Genomic DNA, 19,567 nt, shown 5'->3' with positions numbered 1-19,567 from the left:
TCTTCCACAAGCCCAATGGGATCATTCTATTATAGTGTGATGACAACTTCCATGGCAACTTTCCATGTTAAGGCTATACCTGACAAACTATGGTAGCTACCACCATTATCTAAACGGAGAGCTAAAAGCAGCCACTTGCCATTTAATGTCTTACTTGAGGGGCCCTCATTAGTTTCTGCAGGGTTCAGAAACCATACTGACTGACTGAGTGCTGTAGTCAAGAGGGACCAAAGCACCAACGACCCCAGGGAACGTGGGAAATAATGCAGACGTTTCTTTCTCTCAACCACATTAAAGAGTGAGAGACCGGGGAGATGGAAATAAACTAACGATATTTACTCTATCAACAGCATCAGTGGGACACCTATAAGTGGTGGATTAGGAGGTTTAAAGCTCAGTCGTTCTCCTGTAAGTCAACTTCATGCAGTGATAATAGGATGGATACAGCCACAGGCCACTGCAACATTTCAGATTGATATTGCTCCTTGCCAGCACCACAAAGATGCATACTGGTATGTATCCTGTAACAACCTACACTGGAACAAAAACAATTTAGAAATAGAGAGAGAGATGGAGAGAAAGAGAGAACAAGAATGAAAACAGAGAGGAAGAGAAAGAGCGAAAGAGACTGGCCTGACAACCTCTCTTAATGGAGATCTGTTCATGGCTGCCCTCTACAGAGCATCTAGCAGAACTGAGAACATACACTTCCCATCCCTCCATCTCATGAACATTTGACCGGCGTGTTTCTCAACCATCACATGAGCCAGTGCTCATCACATTCCCTCTGCCTAGGCCAGGGTCTTAAACAAAGGGCAACATTGAGCTCATTTATGGAGTAAAAACTCTCCCAACACTCCATGCCAGAAGGCTGTGCTCCACCACTGTTTCACCCATTGACCTACATGCGGGGAGGCAGAGCAGCGTGTTCTCTCCAGCAGGCCGTAACACGACACAACAACAGCAGCCACTGTGTGGGCCGATGAGGCAACAAGGGCCAGGTCTCTTTGCCATGCCGATGGAACTAGTTCAAGTACCAGGAACTTTATTTACGATTAAAGGAGTCTGAGTCTTCTCTGAAATTCAACTTTAACAAATTAAAACAATTTAGCTGGAGGATACTTTTTGGTCAGAAGGAGGCACACAATTGATATTGTGCACTTCTCTTTGAACAGAACAGCTGTGAGTAATGTTCCCTCTAAGATGTGTGCGTGCTTGGGCGCAGCTTCCCCAGGACTGCCTCACAGATGAAATACCAGCATGCAAAAGAGATGCACGAGATTGAACTTCACTCAACTTTAGTAGTTTGCCCCGTTAGTTTACATTATCAACGTTTCCCTCTAATGTGGGAATTGTGATCGAATCAACATAATATTAGCCCCTTTCAATGCAACATACCGAAACAAATCTAACTAAACAAGACTTAGTCTGTGATTTTGTTTTAGGCAGAGTGCATCGTCTGAGGATTCTATTGACAGCGCAAAGCATGTAGCCACGTGTGCACATTTGTTCATATTCTATGCTAGTTAATAGCCCAGTTATAGCTCATTTCTGGTCAGCAATGGGGTGTGATTGCTGCCTACAAGAGCACAAAACATGTACATTTCTAGCCATCCTTGAAAATCGAGTCAGGTAAAAAGCTTTTTTATGTCTTAAAGGGGCAGTTTTGTATTTTGAGACAGGCTTGAATAAGCTAAGAAGCCAATAGGCAGAGGTTAGCAGTCATTCCTTTGTGTCTGATTTTGCTATGATAATGGTATGGGGATAATAATTCATGTTATTTTGTAAAGTGGTTTCAAACAACACAATACAACATTTTAAGTCACCTCCTTGTCTGTGTGGCTAAACAGGTTAATGTCAAGCCCTGCATTTTTTCAAAAGTCTCATTGAATGTAGGCTACATTGAACACCATACATTGGTTACTACTGTAGGCTGTATCATAGAACAGCTTTTTCAATAGATATTTACATGTAAAAATGTTATTGGATGCATTTTCTCCATTGTTTCTGATGGTATGCCACTCTGGTAGACTTATATCAGGGATAGGCAACTGGAGGTCCCTTTTGTAGGCCCGCCCAAAAAATACATATATTTTTTGGAACTCACTCGAGGTCTCAACTTCCTGTTGAGAGTTAGAATAGTCGAATACACAACGTGCAAATTCGAAATTTGGTGGTGCATCAGCAGTTTTTCTCTCTCAATTAACCCATGTCAGCTAAACTTAGTTTAGATTGGTAAGTTAGTCTAGCCATCTAAACTTGTAGTAATAATGGTTGAACTACCGACCGGGGCCCCCCACTGATTTTGTTAGGCCATCTCACTCCGATATCAAAAACGGCAAACATTTCTCTCCACCCTATGACAAAATCTGTAGAATTGCAGGAAATTAGCTGTAAAACTGCAAAACAATTGCTCTGCCCCATGGCAAAATGATTAGAAAATTCATGAAATAAGTTATAAAATTGCTAAATCTTATCTCTATGCCCCATGGCAAAATGTGTAGAGGGGGCCCCTAAAATGTTTTGATTGCAAGGTGCGGGGGGCCTCCAAAAGGCTAGGGCTCTGACAGCATGTGTGGGTATGGATGTGGGTACACAGACCCGCGAGCCACTGTGGCCCCTCATGTTAAGGTCAGATTTTATGTGGCCCACACCCCTATCAAAGTTGCAGACATAAAATTTGCTCAGTGCCGAAATTTTTTTGAAGGAACATTGGCTGTGAGGGGTCTTCGCTAGAGACAAGATTAAAACTGTTAGAGCTCAGTAACTATTATGTTTCAGTCTAAAGTGAGTGATGACTTACAGAGACCCCTGACAAAGACCACACATTACGGTGGGTCCAATATGACCAGTCAGCAGAACATTCCCAGGCTACCACTCTCATCATAACTGTGTTTTATATCAATGGAAGAGGCCCATATGAATTATGTGAGCATACACCAACACCATGCACTTTAACACAAGCATGTGGACAGCCCAGCGTACCTCTTCTGCTTCCTGCTTGGGAGACAGTTTGACTGATCCTCTTGATGTGGGAGCTGGCTGCAACATGAAGACAGTTTATTTAAAAAATATACACTGCTCAAAAAAATAAAGGGAACACTTAAACAACACAATGTAACTCCAAGTCAATCACACTTCTGTGAAATCAAACTGTCCACTTAGGAAGCAACACTGATTGACAATAAATGTCACATGCTGTTGTGCAAATGGAATAGACAACAGGTGGAAATTATAGGCAATTAGCAAGACACCCCCAATAAAGAAGTGGTTCTGCAGGTGGTAACCACAGACCACTTCTCAGTTCCTATGCTTCCTGGCTGATGTTTCGGTCACTTTTGTTGTAGCATGAGACGGAGTCTACAACCCACACAAGTGGCTCAGGTAGTGCAGCTCATCCAGGATGGCACATCAATGCGAGCTGTGGTAAGAAGGTTTGCTGTGTCTGTCAGCGTAGTGTCCAGAGCATGGAGGCGCTACCAGGAGACAGGCCAGTACATCAGGAGACGTGGAGGAGGCCGTAGGAGGGCAACAACCCAGCAGCAGGACTGCTACCTCCGCCTTTGTGCAAGGAGGAGCAGGAGGAGCACTGCCAGAGCCCTGCAAAATGACCTCCAGCAGGCCACAAATGTGCATGTGTCTGCTCAAATGGTCAGAAACAGACTCCATGAGGGTGGTATGAGGGCCCGACGTCCACAGGTGGGGGTTGTGCTTACAGCCCAACACCGTGCAGGACGTTTGGCATTTGCCAGAGAACACCAAGATTGGCAAATTCGCCACTGGCGCCCTGTGCTCTTCACAGATGAAAGCAGGTTCACACTGAGCACATGTGACAGACGTGACAGTGTCTGGAGACGCCGTGGAGAACGTTCTGCTGCCTGCAACATCCTCCAGCATGACCGGTTTGGTGGTGGGTCAGTCATGGTGTGGGGTGGCATTTCTTTGGGGGGCCGCACAGCCCTCCATGTGCTCGCCAGAGGTAGCCTGACTGCCATTAGGTATTGAGATGAGATCCTCAGACCCCTTGTGAGAACATATGCTGGTGCGGTTGGCCCTGGGTTCCTCCTAATGCAAGACAATGCTAGACCTCATGTGGCTGGAGTGTGTCAGCAGTTCCTGCAAGAGGAAGGCATTGAGATGCTATGGACTTGCCCGCCCGTTCCCCAGACCTGAATCCAATTGAGCACATCTGGGACATCATGTCTCGCTCCATCCACCAACGCCACGTTGCACCACAGACTGTCCAGGAGTTGGCGGATGCTTTAGTCCAGGTCTGGGAGGAGATCCCTCAGGAGACCATCCGCCACCTCATCAGGAGCATGCCCAGGCGTTGTAGGGAGGTCATACAGGAACGTGGAGGCCACACACACTACTGAGCCTCATTTTGACTTGTTTTAAGGACATTACATCAAAGTTGGATCAGCCTGTAGTGTGGTTTTCCACTTTAATTTTGAGGGTGACTCCAAATCCAGACCTCCATGGGTTGATCAATTTGATTTCCATTGATCATTTTTGTGTGATTTTGTTGTCAGCACATTCAACTATGTAAAGAAAAAAGTATTTAATAAGATTATTTCATTCATACAGATCTAGGATGTGTTGTTTAAGTGTTCCCTTTATTTTTTTGAGCAGTGTATGTATGTTTTTATAACTAAACATGTATGATCATTAGACAAATGACTGACTTTACACATAGGCTACTAGGGGACACAAGGAAACACATATGGGTTCTGACGTTCACTACCACTTTTATCTTACCTCTTTGTCTTCATCTGACATAACAGTCACAAAGTTGTCAGGAAAGACCCCCTCTTTACCTCCGACCTCCCCTCTCCACCACCCCGGCTCCCCCGTGTCCTGAAACATAACAAGAACTGTATTGGTAAACCACTTTTCAAACATAATGATGAAAAGGCTAAGATAAAAGCACAGAACATCATAATACAGACAGTTGGTAGACAGGAGTCTGAGAAACGTTTTAAATGTCTGCATCAGGCCATTTTGTAATCAAAACAAATTCTCCATCTCCTCTGAATAGACAATGATGACCTTGATTCAATATAATCAGCTTAGATCAGCTTCAGAGCTGATAAAAGGCATCTCCACAGCCTCACTTCATGTTAGATGCAGCATTCACATATGCAGCGTTTACTGTGAATGCAGTCTCCGCGAACGCAGAAACATTGCCTTTAGATTTCAAATCAAGCTGAATGCAGCCCTTGAACTTGAACATAAATCTGCTTAATGGACACTAGATGGCGCTTAAACATCATGATTTACCCACAGCGAAACATGTACTGTCATAATGTGTCTGCCTTAAATAACAAACCATGATTCGAGAGACACATAACCTCTTAATGGTAACTCAACCTCTCCAGGCAGACTAGCACTATGTCTTGACCGCGTTCCCAGTCAGGGCAGTAATGCTTTTCTTCAGGGTGTGAAATTCAACAGGGACCCAAGTCCCCAGTCTCTGGCCAACATCAAGTAAAGCTAACTGCCATAGATCACCTACTTGCTATGACGACAGCTTCCTCTCATCATGCTGCTTCCAAAACACAGCAGGGTGCTCGTTGGTGATGAGCATCGTGTTTAGTGGGCATTTTGAGATCATTTTGAAATGGAAAGGTACTACCTGAACTGGTCCAATAAGAGGATCACTCATTTTATTTTTCTGATTCAAAATGTTGTCGTGCCTACTGCAAACTACCCAGGTGTACCTACATCCCAATACAAAGCATTAGGACTAAATACTAAAATCTGTCCCTGGGGTCCTGGTCCAGTTCTTGCTCACAACATTCACCTACGTCACTAGGGAAGAACAGGGTTGGAGAGTGTGCAGTAAGATGGATGAGCACAATCAGTACGACTACACCTGGGTCTGGTCTGGGGGTGACATTAACACACTGAAGACCACGGTCTGGGAAGAACCATGTTGACCAGGACCAAATAAATCATGTTTATATGTGGCACAGTTGCCAGGCTTAAAGTGTAGACACAGGGCTGGGAACAAGCCTATAGATCCTCTACTTACCTCTCTCCCTTACAACATGGACAGTTATGTAGTCTGTTTGAAAACATTTTGACTAGCAAATGGAGACGGTTGAAGTAGTAGCAGTAGTAGTAGCTTTAAGCTTTTCCACTGAGTATAGGCTAGGGCCACGGGTTTGTTGCTGGTCAGGGTGGCTTTACTTACCTTACTCAATATCTGTATGACGTCACCCTCTTTCAGTGTCAGCTCGTCTTCGTTTGTGGACTCAAAAGAAAAGGTGGCCTTGCAGTATTCTTTTACTGGGGAAAGAGGAACAACACTCTTGTTGAGAAATGGAGTCATTGACAAACAAACCACACACACAGAATACATGAACACCAGTTAAGTAATGGATGTGATACGTTTTTTCCTAGTGATACCATTACCATTGGCTAATCCTAACACTGCAATTGGCTTTAAAAGTTGAACGCTTAGCTATGTAGCAACTGTGTGATTGTAGTTACACATTCTCCCACAATATATACCCCTTGAACCTACCCTCAATGTAAGAACAACATGTAAGAAACACAATAAAACACCATAAATGTTGTGTTATGATGATCAAGTGTAATGTCTGAGAACACAACACTAGATTACATTTTGCATAAAACAGTCACTTCTAATTATAAACACTGGGACCTTTACCCTCTCCCTTACCTTTTGCTTTGCTGTCCCCCTCTGCTTTCTGGGAGTCTGTCGTGATGGAATGGGCGGGCTTTGCGGCAGATGGTAATGATGGGATTGGCTAAAATGAAGCAAACCACAGATGGATTTACTGACATGATTAGATGCACAGCGCAATGCCCAGATGGTTTCCACCACATTCCTGACCGGAATGAACACAGAGCCATCAACGGACTCACTGATTGGTCAACAGACAGTGTGTCAGTCAGCGTGCAGGTCAGTGTTTGTGAAGAGTTTGCCAGTCTACTACAGAGTATGTCACATGGGTTAAAAGAGTTAGACCAACATCAGAAAGCTTGGGATGGGAAAGAATCGACATGGAACAGCAAGCCTTTGTTAGTTACGGAGCGAGCAGAGAGACAAGTGGTAGAGCCAGGCAGGCCTAAGGTAGTCTGTGTTTTGTCTCGGCTGAGAGGAATGTCCTATGGATTGAGAGCAACAAGCCGTTGAGTCACGAGAAGAGAGAGAGAGCAGAGAGAGAGAGAGAGTGAAAGAGAGAGAAAGAGAGAGAGAGAGGAGATGCATCTACTGATGGAGTGACTGAACGACAGCGTAATGGAATATGCCATGTTGTAAGCTGTGGGACGAAGACTGAACCAACGCTGCCATGACAAAGGAGGGGGAGGAGGAGAAAGAGAGAAGAGTTTCAGAGGGGGTTAAATGGATGCTAGAAATCGTCAACTGAAACCTACAGTGTGCTATTAGCGGGACTATTAATTCAGTTATCACTATTAATGCAAATAAAGGATGTCGCAAATTAATCTGGATGTGCTGCTGCAGTTAGTCTGTAAACACAGACAAACTCCCTCAGAAACTCCCTCAGAAACACACTGAAATACTCTACATGACCAAAAGTATGTGGACACCTGTTCGTTGAACATCTCATTCCAATATCATAGGCATTAATATAGAGTTGGTCCCCCCTTTGCTGCTATAACATCCTCCACTCTTCTGGGAAGGCTTTCCACTAGATGTTGGAACATTGATGCGGGAACTTGCTTCCACTCAGCCACAAGAGCATTAGTGAGGTCAGGCACTGATGTTGGGCGATTAGGCCTGGCTCACAGTCGGCGTTTCAATTCATCTCAAAGGTGTTCGATGGGGTTGAGGTCAGGCCTCTGTGCAGGCCAGTCAAGTTCTTCCACACCAATCTTGACAAACCATTTCTGTATGTCACGCTAAAACAGGAAAGGGCCTTCCCCAAACTGTTGCCACAAAGTTGGAAGCACAGAATCGTCTAGAATGTTATTATATGCTGTAGCGTTAAGATTTCCCTTCACTGGAACTAAGGGCCCAAACTAGCCCAAACCATGAAAAACAGCCCCAGACCATTATTCCTCCTCCACTAAACTTTACACTTGGCACTATGCATTGGGGCAGGTAGCGTTGTCCTGGCATCCGCCAAACCCAGATTAATCCGTTGGACTGCCAGATGATGAAGCATGATTTATCACTCCAGAGAACGTGTTTCCACTGCTCCAGAGTCCAATGGTAGCGAGCTTTACACCACTCCAGTCGACACTTGGCATTGCTCATGGTGATCTTAGGCTTGTGTGCGGCTGCTCGGCCATGGAAACCCATTTCATGAAGCTCCCAACGAACAGTTATTGTGCTAAAGTTTGGAACTCGGTAGTGAGTGTTGCAACCGAGGACAGAGGATATTTATGCGCTACGTGCTTCAGCACTCGGTGGTCCCATTCTGTGAGCTTATGTGGCCTACCACTTCGCGGCTGAGCCGTTGTTGCTCCTAGATGTTTCCACTTCACAATAACAGCACTTACAGTTGACTGGGGCAGCTCTAGCAGGGCAGAGATTTGAAGAAATTACTTGTTGGAAAGGTGGCATCCTATGACGGTGCCACGTTGAAAGTCACTGAGCTCTTTAGTAAGGTCATTCTACTGCCAATGTTTGTCTATGGAGATTGCATGGCTGTGTGCTCGATTTTATAAACCTGTCAGCAGCGGGTGTGGCTGACATAGACGAATCCACTAATTTGAAAGGGTGTCCACATACTTTTGTATATACAGTTGAAGTCGGAGGTTTACATACACCTTAGCCAAATACATTTAAACTCAGTTTTTCACAATTCCTGAAATGTAATCCTAGTAAAAATGCCCTGTCTTAGGTCAGTTAGGATCACCACTTTATTTTAAGAATGTGAAATGTCAGAATAATAGTAGAGAGAATAATTTATTTCAGCTGTTATTTCTTTCATCACATTCCCACGGGGTCAGAAGTTTACATACACTCAATTAGTATTTGGTAGCATTGCCTTTAAATTGTTTAACTTGGGTCAAACATTTCGGGTAGCCTTCCACAAGCTTCCCACAATAAGTTGGGTGAATTTTGGCCCATTCCTCCTGACAGAGCTGGTGTAACTGAGTCAGGTTTGTAGGCCTCCTTGCTCGCACATGCTTTTTCAGTTCTGCCCACAAATGTTCTATAGGATTGAGGTCAGGGCTTTGTGATGGCCACTCCAATACCTTGACTTTGTTGTCCTTAAGCCATTTTGCCACAACTTTGGAAGTATGCTTGGGGTCATTGTCCATTTGGAAAACCGATTTGCGACCAAGCTTTAACTTTCTGACTGATGTCTTGAGATGTTGCTTCAATATATCCACATACATTTTCCTTCCTCATGATGCCATCTATTTTGTGAAGTGCACCAGTCCCTCCTGCAGCAAAGCACCACCACAGCATGATGCTGCCACCCCCGTGCTTCACGGTTGGGATGGTGTTCTTCGGCTTGCAAGCACCCCCCCTTTTCCTCCAAACATAACGATGGTCATTATGGCCAAATAGTTATATTTTTGTTTCATCAGACCAGAGGACATTTCTCCAAAAAGTACGATCTTTGTCCCCATGTGCAGTTGCAAACCGTAGTCTGGCTTTTTTATGGCGGTTTTGGAGCAGTGGCTTCTTCCTTGCTGAGCGGCCGTTCAGGTTATGTCGATATAGGACTTGTTTTACTGTGGATAGATACTTTTGTACCCATTTCCTCCAGCATCTTCACAAGGTCCTTTGCTGTTGTTCTGGGATTTATTTGCACTTTTCGCACCAAAGTACGTTCATCTCCAGGAGACAGAACGCGTCTCCTTCCTGAGCAGTATGATGTACTATTGTTTGTACAGATGAACGCAGTACCTTCAGGCGTTTGGAAAATGCTCCCAAGGATGAACCAGACTTGTGGAGGTCTACAATTTTTTTTCTGAGATCTTGGCTGATTTCTTTTGATTTTCCCATGATGTCAAGCAAAGAGGCACTGCGTTTGAAGGTAGGCCTTGAAATACATCCACAGGTACACCTCCAATTGACTCAAATTATGTCAATTAGCCTATCAGAAGCTTCTAAACCCATGACATCATTTTCTGGAATTTTCCAAGCTGTTTAAAGACACCGTCAACTTAGTGTATGTAAACTTCTGACCCAATTGTGATACAGTGAATTATATGTGAAATAATCTGTCTGTAAACAATTGTTGGAAAAATTACTTGTGTCATGCACAAAGTAGATGTCCTAACCGACTTGCCAAAACTATAGTTTGTTAACAAAAGATTTGTGGAGTGGTTGAAAAACGAGTTTTAATGACTCCAACCTAAGTGTATGTAAACTTCCGACTTCAACTGTATAGTCTATCTCCTAGAAACACTGAAATATCTCCATCAGAAACACACTGAAATAGCTACCTTAGAAACACACTCTGAAATATCTCCCTTAGATATGATGCCAGGAAACTAGGTCAGTTAGAGGGAGCAGGGAAACTGCCTGCCTGCCATCCAAACAATTAGTGAACAAAACAAAGCTGAGGATGTGGAAGGGTTGACAAAGAAACCCAACCCACGCTACGCTGCGCCACCTCTCCCAGGACTTAAACAAACACTCAGGGGATTCCAAAAGGCCAGCTACACCTACGATTACTCCTTCATGCAACACTAAACAATACTGACTGTGTAAAAGTGGCTGAACTCAGAATGTTAGCTAACGTAAAACAAGTTCATAAACCAACATTATCCAATGTAAAATTATTTCATACACCAGCATTGGTGTCAATGCAATCCAGTTGGAATACATGTCTGACTTTTGTGATATGATCCTCAGTATCAACATGCTAACATTCCTTACTATTTTTATAGTGTTATGTAACACATGACAGTTGGAAACTTTTTGGACACTTAAAAATCATGCCCATCTTCCTCTTAATTGTGAATTAGTTCTCAGAGGACTTTGGCCTATTTTAAGGGGAAGTATTTAAGCCTTATTGGGACCTGTTGAGGTCCATGACTCCCTGTGAGTGAGTTCTCAGACAGACATCTCTCAGTCCCGGCTCAGCTCACTTACTTTGTCTCTCTTCTCTTCTCCCTCTGCGCTGGGCAGGCGGACCTTCAGCTTGACTGAGCCTTCCTTGAAGATGTCCCCGAAACCCACCCCCCGGATCTTCTTGGGCTGGGCGATCACTCCGTTGCCTGGAGAGGGGTCGATGGGGGACGTGGGGGTTGGGGGGAGCAGAGCTTCTTTACCGCTACCGTCTGTGGGAAGGACAAAATGTATAATGGAACAAAACAGAAACAAGTACATTTGTATATGTGCATGAGAAGAACACACACACGCTCGCCCACACACACACACACAAACACAAACACACACACACACAAACACAAACACACACACACACACACACAAACACAGGCACTATAGCCTGTACATATGCACCTGTCACAACAGGTAGGCTATAGGGCTCTCTTATCTAGATACAATAATAGAAACAAAAGCCTGGAGATCCAGCAAATAACCTAAATCCATTAGCAGCTCTAACTTGTTATGACATGCGCTGATTGAACACGAGTCACGCTTTGTTAGCTCCATTATTACCGGTTTCATCTGTTACGTCATCCGTCTCTCCATCTTCGTTCGTCTCAATCTCTTTGACGAAGTTGGAGGGGAACAGTCCTGATTTGCCGTTCATGGTTCCACTCCACCAGCCTTCCTCTACCTGGAACAACCAAACAGAACCCTCTGAATACCTGATGTAAAAATCTAACCACATTAGAATAATATAACATATCATAAATCACCAAGTTACAACATTAGCCTATAGCCTAAGGTTAGTGCTGGGCGATTAGTGCTTTTTGAAGTCGGTTTGATTATTTAAAAAAATAACCTTTATTTCTGTTTTGATTATGTTTTTAAACAGGAAATTAATTATGCATTATGTGGGTTGAATGCTGTAACACAGAATAAAACAATTAATAAAAGTCCCATGGTGGTAGTGACTGCCCATTACTGCTTATCACGTATTAACCATCATTTATTCACATTACTTATATTTCAGTTGTTGTGTAAATGGCTCAATATAGGGCAGTGTAATGAAGCACTAGCCTCACCTCCTCATTGATGTCGATGGTATCCCCTATCTTCAGCTCCAGCTCATCCTCGTTCTGGGGCATGTAATCAAACAGCGCCTTGCACTGCCGCTTCTTAGACTCTGCAACAACAACAACAAAAGACAGGAGCCTGAGAAGGCTAGGAACACCAGTTACAACAGTCCGCTCGCTGCTCAATGGGTCGGCTAAAGCGCAAAAGTCCTGGACGCGCGTGCACGGGTGTTTGTTTATGGTGTGTGTGTATACCCTGGTGTGCCTGAGGGCAGTGTGGGAAGGGTGTCTGGATCCAGGAAGTGGAGGAGGAGAACACTCCCCTCCTGCTAGGAGCACTATGGGACTTTTCAGCAAGGTGATAATGTGGCAGGACACGCCCCTCTGAACAAGCACAGCTGCACACAGGGGCTGAGTTCTAATAATTTCTCCTTTCTTCTGAAGTGTACACTCATTCACTTCTTCCCACAAATCTAAAAGCATTGGATTGGTGGAGGCATGGGCTAGTGGGAGTTTCCTGCAGAGACGAACAGACGATTATCAGAAGTTCGTCATCTCCACTTTAATGCTGCATTTCAATAGGGGCTTGACCTTCAAGTAACCCTGCTCTTGTTGACACATTAATTAAATCAAGTTCTATTCACAAATGTCACACGAGAATGTGTGTATGCTATACAAAGGCTCAATGTGGAAGAAAAGCCTCCATGATTAGCAGACAAACATTCAAATACAGGAGCAGGAAATATATAGGCTATATCCAGTATGCGCCTACAATCTTTTTAATACATTTGACACACTTCAGAGAACAGACAACTGATTTCCTTCCTCCCACAGTGAGATGGAAAACAAGAAATGAAAGCAGTTTATTCTGAGAGTTATATGTGTGGGTTCCCTCTGTGTGCAGCAGGCTTTAGCCTATGGTAGATTAAGTCCACAGAAATGAATGGGTAAGACCCTGGGCATTCTTCCTAGTTTCAGGTAGTGCTTCAGTGGAGACAACATGTGATTCTAAAGATGAAAGCACAGCCAGCACACACACAACTTACTCTTCTTGAGTCCACGGGGCTGTGAGTGTGGCTGGAAGCCCCCAGCTGGGAATCCGTAGGTGCTCATCCTCTGGACCAGGTTGGCCACGTTCCCTGCACTCTTCTCTCTCTGCTGGGGCAGCTCCTCCTCAGCCTCCTCCTTTGTCACGTTCACCTCCTTGGGCTCCTTCTTTACCTCCTGCCACCACACAGACAGCGAGGACAATCATTCATTTCAGCTACATTACAAGAGGATCACCTACCTGTAGGCTACACTGATCTTGCTGATGGAAAAATACTTTGCTTGAAATGACTGATGTGGTTGTCTTAAGCTAATTGATGTAGTTGAATGGAATTACCGGTACTGTAAGTAGCTCTTTTATTTGACTAAAATGTAAATATAGTGCATAGTCACATTATGAAGTTCCCCAATTATGAGGGGGGGGCTGTTGATTTACAGGGTGAGCCCTGCCCTGTCTGCTGTGGCAGCCATCTAGCCAGCTAGCCTACTCCTCCTGGGGTAGCTTTTAGATAATGATGCTCTTAAGGCTGCAGGACTCCGCGGAATCATCACATACAGTGCCTTGCCAAAGTATTCATCCCCCTTGGCGTTTTTCCTATTTTGTTGCATTACAACCTGTAATTTAAATTGATTTTTATTTGGATTTCATGTAATGGACATACACAAAATAGTCCAAATTGGTGAAGTGAAATGAAAAAAAAAAATAACGGAAAAGTGGTGCGTGCATATGTATTCACCCCCTTTGCTATGAAGCCCCTAAATAAGATCTGGTGCAACCAATTACCTTCAGAAATCACATAATTAGTTAAATAAAGTCCACCTGTGTGCAATCTAAGTGTCACATGATCTCAGTATATCTATACACCTGTTCTGAAAGGCCCCAGAGTCTGCAACACCACTAAGCAAGGGGCACCACCAAGAAACGGCACCATGAATACCAAGGAGCTCTCCAAACAGGTCAGGGACAAAGTTGTGGAGAAGTACAGATCAGGGTTGGGTTATAAAAAAATATCTGAAACTTTGAACATCCCACGGAGCACCATTAAATCCATTATTAAAAAATGGAAAGAACATGGCACCACAACAAACCTGCCAAAAGAGGGCCACCCACCAAAACTCACAGACCAGGCAAGGAGGGCATTAATCAGAGAGGCAACAAAGAGACCAAAGATAACCCTGAAGGAGCTGCAATGCTCCACAGCGGAGATTGGAGTATCTGTCCATAGGACCACTTTAAGCCGTACACTCCACAGAGCTGGGCTTTACGGAAGAGTGGGCAGAAAAAAGCCATTGCTTAAAGAAAAAAATAAGTAAACACGTTTGGTGTTCGTCAAAAGGCATGTGGGAGACTCCCCAAACATATTGAAGAAGGTACTCTGGTCAGATGAGACTAAAATGTAGCTTTTTGGCCATCAAGGAAAACACTATGTCTGGCGCAAACCCAACACCTCTCAGCACCCCGAGAACACCATCCATGGTGGTGGTAGCATCATGCTGTGGGGATGTTTTTCCATCGGCAGGGACTGGGAATCTGGTCAGAATTGAAGGAATGATGGATGGCGCTAAATACAGGGAAATTCTTGAGGGAAACCTGTTTCAGTCTTCCAGAGATTTGAGATTGGGACAGAGGTTCACCTTCCAGTAAGACAATGACCCTAAGCATACTGCTAAAGCAACACTCAAGTGGTTTAAGGGGAAACATTTAAATGTCTTGAAATGGCCTAGTCAAAGCACAGACCTTTATCCAATTGAGAATCTGTGGTATGACTTAAAGATTGCTGTACACCAGCGGGAGCAGTTTTGCCTTGAAGAATGGGCAAAAATCCCAGTGGCTAGATGTGCCAAGCTTATAGAGACATACCCCAAGAGACTTGCCGCTGTAATTGTTGCAAAAGGTGGCTCTACAAAGTATTGACTTTGGGGGGGTGAATAGTTATGCACGCTCAAGTTCAGTTTTTTTGTCTTATTTCTTTCACCCAAAAAATATTTTGCATCTTCAAAGTGGTAGGCATGTTGTGTAAATCAAATGATACAACCCCCCCCCAAAATCCATTTTAATTCCAGGTTGTAAGGCAAGATAATAGGAAAAATGCCAAGGGGGGTGAATACTTTCGCAAGCCACTGTAACTGGCTCAATGAGATTGTGAGGCTGTCAAGTGGGCACGAGAGATTGGCCTACTGTAGGGAGTTCAGTTCATGAAATTAGTTTGTGAAGGAAGATAAGCCTATTGCCAACAGGACAACGACCCTAAGCACTCAGCTAAGACAACGCAGGAGTGGCTTCGGGACAAGACTCTGAATGTCCTTGAGTGGCTCTGCCAGAGCCCGGACTTGAACCTGATCGAACATCTCTGCAGAACATTTCTAAAAACCTGTTTTTGCTTTGTCATTATGGGGTATTGTGTGTAGATTGATGAGGGGGAAAAAACAACTTAATCCATTTTAGAACAAGGCTGTAACGTAACAAAATGTGAAAATAGTCAAGGGGAATACTTTCCAAATGCACTGTATATTTGAGATGCTTTTCACTTACAGCCACAACTAAATAATCATCTAAGCCTATTGTCTTGCGCTCTTCCCAAATAGGCATAGGCTTACAAGCTTGTGATTTGAAACAATCCACAGCTATTAAAAAAAAAGAAGCTAATGATCCTTGATTCCTCTGTGGCTAAGTCATGCTTTCTGGTGAAGTATGTCTAATGATTTTATTTGTTTCTGTATAGACAGGAGTAATTATATAATTTTGGCAAATTTATTTCAATTTATTTCCCTAGCCTATTGGACGCGCCACCTATGAAAGACTTCCTCGTGCCATTTCTCTCCTGTTCTTTTCTTATCAACTTTCTTTCGTTGTCCAGAAGCCAAAAGGCACAATCCTAGTCATATAGCAAGCCATCCTAGTTGTTGCCTCTTTAGATTCCCCCTCATTCAAAGTTTCTAACAGAGATTTTAATCTCTGTCACATAGGGAACCACTCTCATCAGGTGCACTGTTTAGAATGGTATTTTCCCGCGAATGTTCGAAAATGATGTTTTGATTGGCTGCTTCATTACAGGAGTTGCATGTTCTGTTAAGATGAATGACCATAATCTAAATATGATTTCTGTCATTCTGAGCACTGTGGGTGGATGCCCTAATGGGTTACGCACCCAATGCATATGGGTCTGGTACTTTTCTCAAATGGCCTGTAAATTAAAATCTTTCTGGTCACGTTGTCCGGCGCAACACTTTCCTAACGGAAACCCTGCGCCCACACCGGCAGTCATGGGTCATGACCGTTGAGTCATGGTAATCTCCTCCTATGCGCTCTGTACATGGCGCTGATGTATTGGTAGTACCCAACTCGCTAACGACAGTCAGGTCACTAGTGCCCTAGTACTAAGTGCTCTATTGTCCCTCTAATCACTCTGACGTCAATGCACATGCAATCGAAAATCACATCAAACACTTATCAAAACAGTATCATGCCTTTAAAAGTCACCGTTATGCTACATTGTTTGACCCCACTGTGATCGAACAATTTGAAGAAATGCAACAAAAGGTTGAAACTGAGTGTAAAACATGTTTTTTTGTGGATCTTGTTTCAAAGCCAAACACAACGAAATGGACAGCGCTTTCTAAGGTGATGATTAATTCAAAGCATTTAAGATGTCACATGTAGAACACCATACGCATATTAGAGCTTATGCATACACATAGGCCTATATATGAGCCCAAGCCAAAAAAACAACTCCATTAAATAATGATTGTCCCATTATACAATACATAGCCTACTGCATATTACGCACAGCAGATTTTTATTTTTAAGATTTAAGATGTCTTTGGTATATAATTGGTCTAGCCTATAGGCTCCTCCAAAATTATTGCCCTTGAGTGTGGACTGTATTATTATGCATACTGGATGGACTTTCTATCCATGAGTCTGGGAGAGAACGTATAGGCCTAGGTGATGCTGTTGGTTCATTGATAGAGCAGGGCGGCTTACAGAGTATAGTTAGCCTACAATTATAGTGAATTTGTATTTGATTTTGAATAGCCTAGTAATAGGGCATTTGTTATATTTTCCATAATTAATAGGCTGACATTACCTTCAGCTACAGAATGATGGTTCCCATTAAAAAGAGGATGATCCCAGCTTTCTACTACTACTATATAAACTCAGCAAAATAAGAAAAGTCCCTTTTTCAGGACCCTGTCTTTCAAAGATAATTAGTAAAAATCCAAATAATTTCATCGTAAAGGGTTTAAACACTGTTTCCCATGCTTGTTCAATGAACCATAAAAAATTAATGAACATGCACCTGTGGAACGGTCGTTAAGACACTAACAGCTTACAGACGGTAGGCAATTAAGGTCACAGTTATGAAAACTTAGGACACTAAAGAGGCCTTTCTACTGACTCTGAAAAACACAAAAAGAAAGATGCCCAGGGTCCCTGCTCATCTGCATGAACGTGCATTAGGCATGCTGCAAGGAGGCATGAGGACTGCAGATGTGGCCAGGGCTATACATTGCAATGTCCGTACTGTGAAACGCCGAAGACAGCGCTACAGGGAGACAGGACGGACAGCTGATCGTCCTAGCAGTGGCAGACCACGTGTAACAACACCTGCACAGGATCGGTACATCCGAACATCACACCTGCGGGACAGGTACAGGATGGCAACAACAACTGCTCATCCTGACATGACCCTCCAGCATGACAATGCCACAAGCCATACTGCTCATTCTGTGCGTGATTTCCTGCAAGACAGGAATGTCAGTGTTCTGCCATGGCCAGCGAAGAGCCCGGATCTCAATCCCATTGAGCACGTCTGGGACATGTTGGATCGGAGGGTGAGGGCTAGGGCCATTCCCCCAGAAATGACCGGGAACTTGCAGGTGCCTTGGTGGAAGAGTGGGGTAACATCTCACAGCAAGAACTGGCAAATCTGGTGCAGTCCATGAGGAGGAGATGCACTGCAGTACTTAATGCAGCTGGTGGCCACACCAGATACTGACTGTTACTTTTGATTTTGACCCCCCCTTTGTTCAGGGTCACATTATTCAATTTCTGTTAGTCACATGTCTGTGGAACTTGTTCAGTTTGTCTCAGTTGTTGAATCTTGTTATGTTCATACAAATATTTACACGTTAAGTTTGCTGAAAATAAACGCAGTTGACAGTGAAAGGACGTTTCTTTTTTTGCTGAGTTATATATACACATACATACATATATATACACATATATATATACATACATATCAGCTGATAATATTAAGCACATTGCTCGGCTGTAAAACCAAAAGGAACTGTGGGAAATCGCAACCTCCATTCACCATTCAGCCTCCATTCGCTATTTGAGTGCATTCGGGTGACATGTCTTTTTCCCCTGCCCCTGTTCTTGCCCGTTTGATAATGCCGCATTCTAAATTGAAATTAATTTTACATATTAGTAAAGACAAGATCAAATTGACAATAGTCTGATTGGTGAGAATATTATCACTTGATGAGAGAACAGCGTGTGCATCCTGAGGCAAGGAACAGAGTGCAAGCTTTTTTTGCAACTTTTTCCAAATCATCAATATAGTTGCGTCATGCAGCCCGTACAGTATATGTTTTGATTTCTAAGACATTAACATTTGTATCATTCACAACTAAAGTTGCCAAATAACTGTAAATCTAGCGTATAGAACTTGTTTCAAATGATCAAATACAATTCTATTGGTCACATGTGCCTAACACAACAGGTGTAGACTTTACTGTGAAACGCTTACTTACTTATGAGCCTATTCCCAACAATGCAGAGTTAAAAAGTACGAAAAACATTTGCTAAATAACATAGGAAATAGTAACACAATAAAATAACAAGGCTATATACAAGGAGTACCAGTACTGAGTTAATGTGCAGGGGTATGAGGTAGATCACTTTTACACTCAACATACTGTAGCTCAAATGCGCACTCGCTCTGGAATTTCTATTTCTGTCTATTTTATTCAGCCAAGTTCAATTATATTATTCTTACTATAAAATCATATAATATAAAATAATGGCAAGGAATTTACAAGCATATCTTGTCTGCTAAATTAACTAGCCTACACCCCAGACTGCCATTGGCATGGTGCATAGCCAGATAACATACAGTAGACCGACTCAGAATGTTCTATTCTGTTCTTCTGAATTACATATTCTTCATATCATAATGTTTCTTTAGACATGCCTAAAATAAATAATGGATTTATTGTGATGGTTTATATTAAATGGATTTATTAAACTTTTTAAAAAATGTATAGGTTCCAAAAGCGTTCATCAGCGGCTTGTATGCATGGAGGCCTGGAGATGCTAAATGTCTTTATGTTAACTGGTTTAACAACATTGTTCTGTGTAATTGCGGGCTATTCGTTGGGTCACATGCGATGAATACATCAGGTGTAGACTTTACCGTGAAATGCT

At 43.2% G+C, this 19,567-nt stretch overlaps 1 protein-coding gene across 2 annotated transcripts in view; it reads right to left on the bottom strand.

The window, feature by feature from the left end:
• The window catches only part of LOC121548863 (CD2-associated protein), a 94,360-nt gene that overhangs the window by 38,336 nt on the left and 36,457 nt on the right, over positions 1-19,567 (bottom strand). For both annotated transcript variants that reach the window (XM_041860484.1, XM_041860485.1), the window contains exons 3-10: positions 13,134-13,311; positions 12,097-12,197; positions 11,585-11,705; positions 11,054-11,241; positions 6,689-6,776; positions 6,197-6,291; positions 4,759-4,857; positions 2,986-3,042 (exon numbers count right to left, since the gene is read on the bottom strand). In XM_041860484.1, coding sequence (XP_041716418.1) covers positions 2,986-3,042; positions 4,759-4,857; positions 6,197-6,291; positions 6,689-6,776; positions 11,054-11,241; positions 11,585-11,705; positions 12,097-12,197; positions 13,134-13,311 — 927 coding nt within the window. The remainder of the gene's footprint in view (positions 1-2,985; positions 3,043-4,758; positions 4,858-6,196; positions 6,292-6,688; positions 6,777-11,053; positions 11,242-11,584; positions 11,706-12,096; positions 12,198-13,133; positions 13,312-19,567) is intronic.

This window comes from Coregonus clupeaformis, chromosome 33, assembly GCF_020615455.1.
Source record: "Coregonus clupeaformis isolate EN_2021a chromosome 33, ASM2061545v1, whole genome shotgun sequence".
In the NCBI taxonomy this organism is placed as follows: Eukaryota; Metazoa; Chordata; class Actinopteri; order Salmoniformes; family Salmonidae; genus Coregonus; species Coregonus clupeaformis.
The sequence above is the reverse complement of the archived record's forward strand: the minus strand, read 5'-3'. Positions and strand labels throughout refer to the sequence as shown.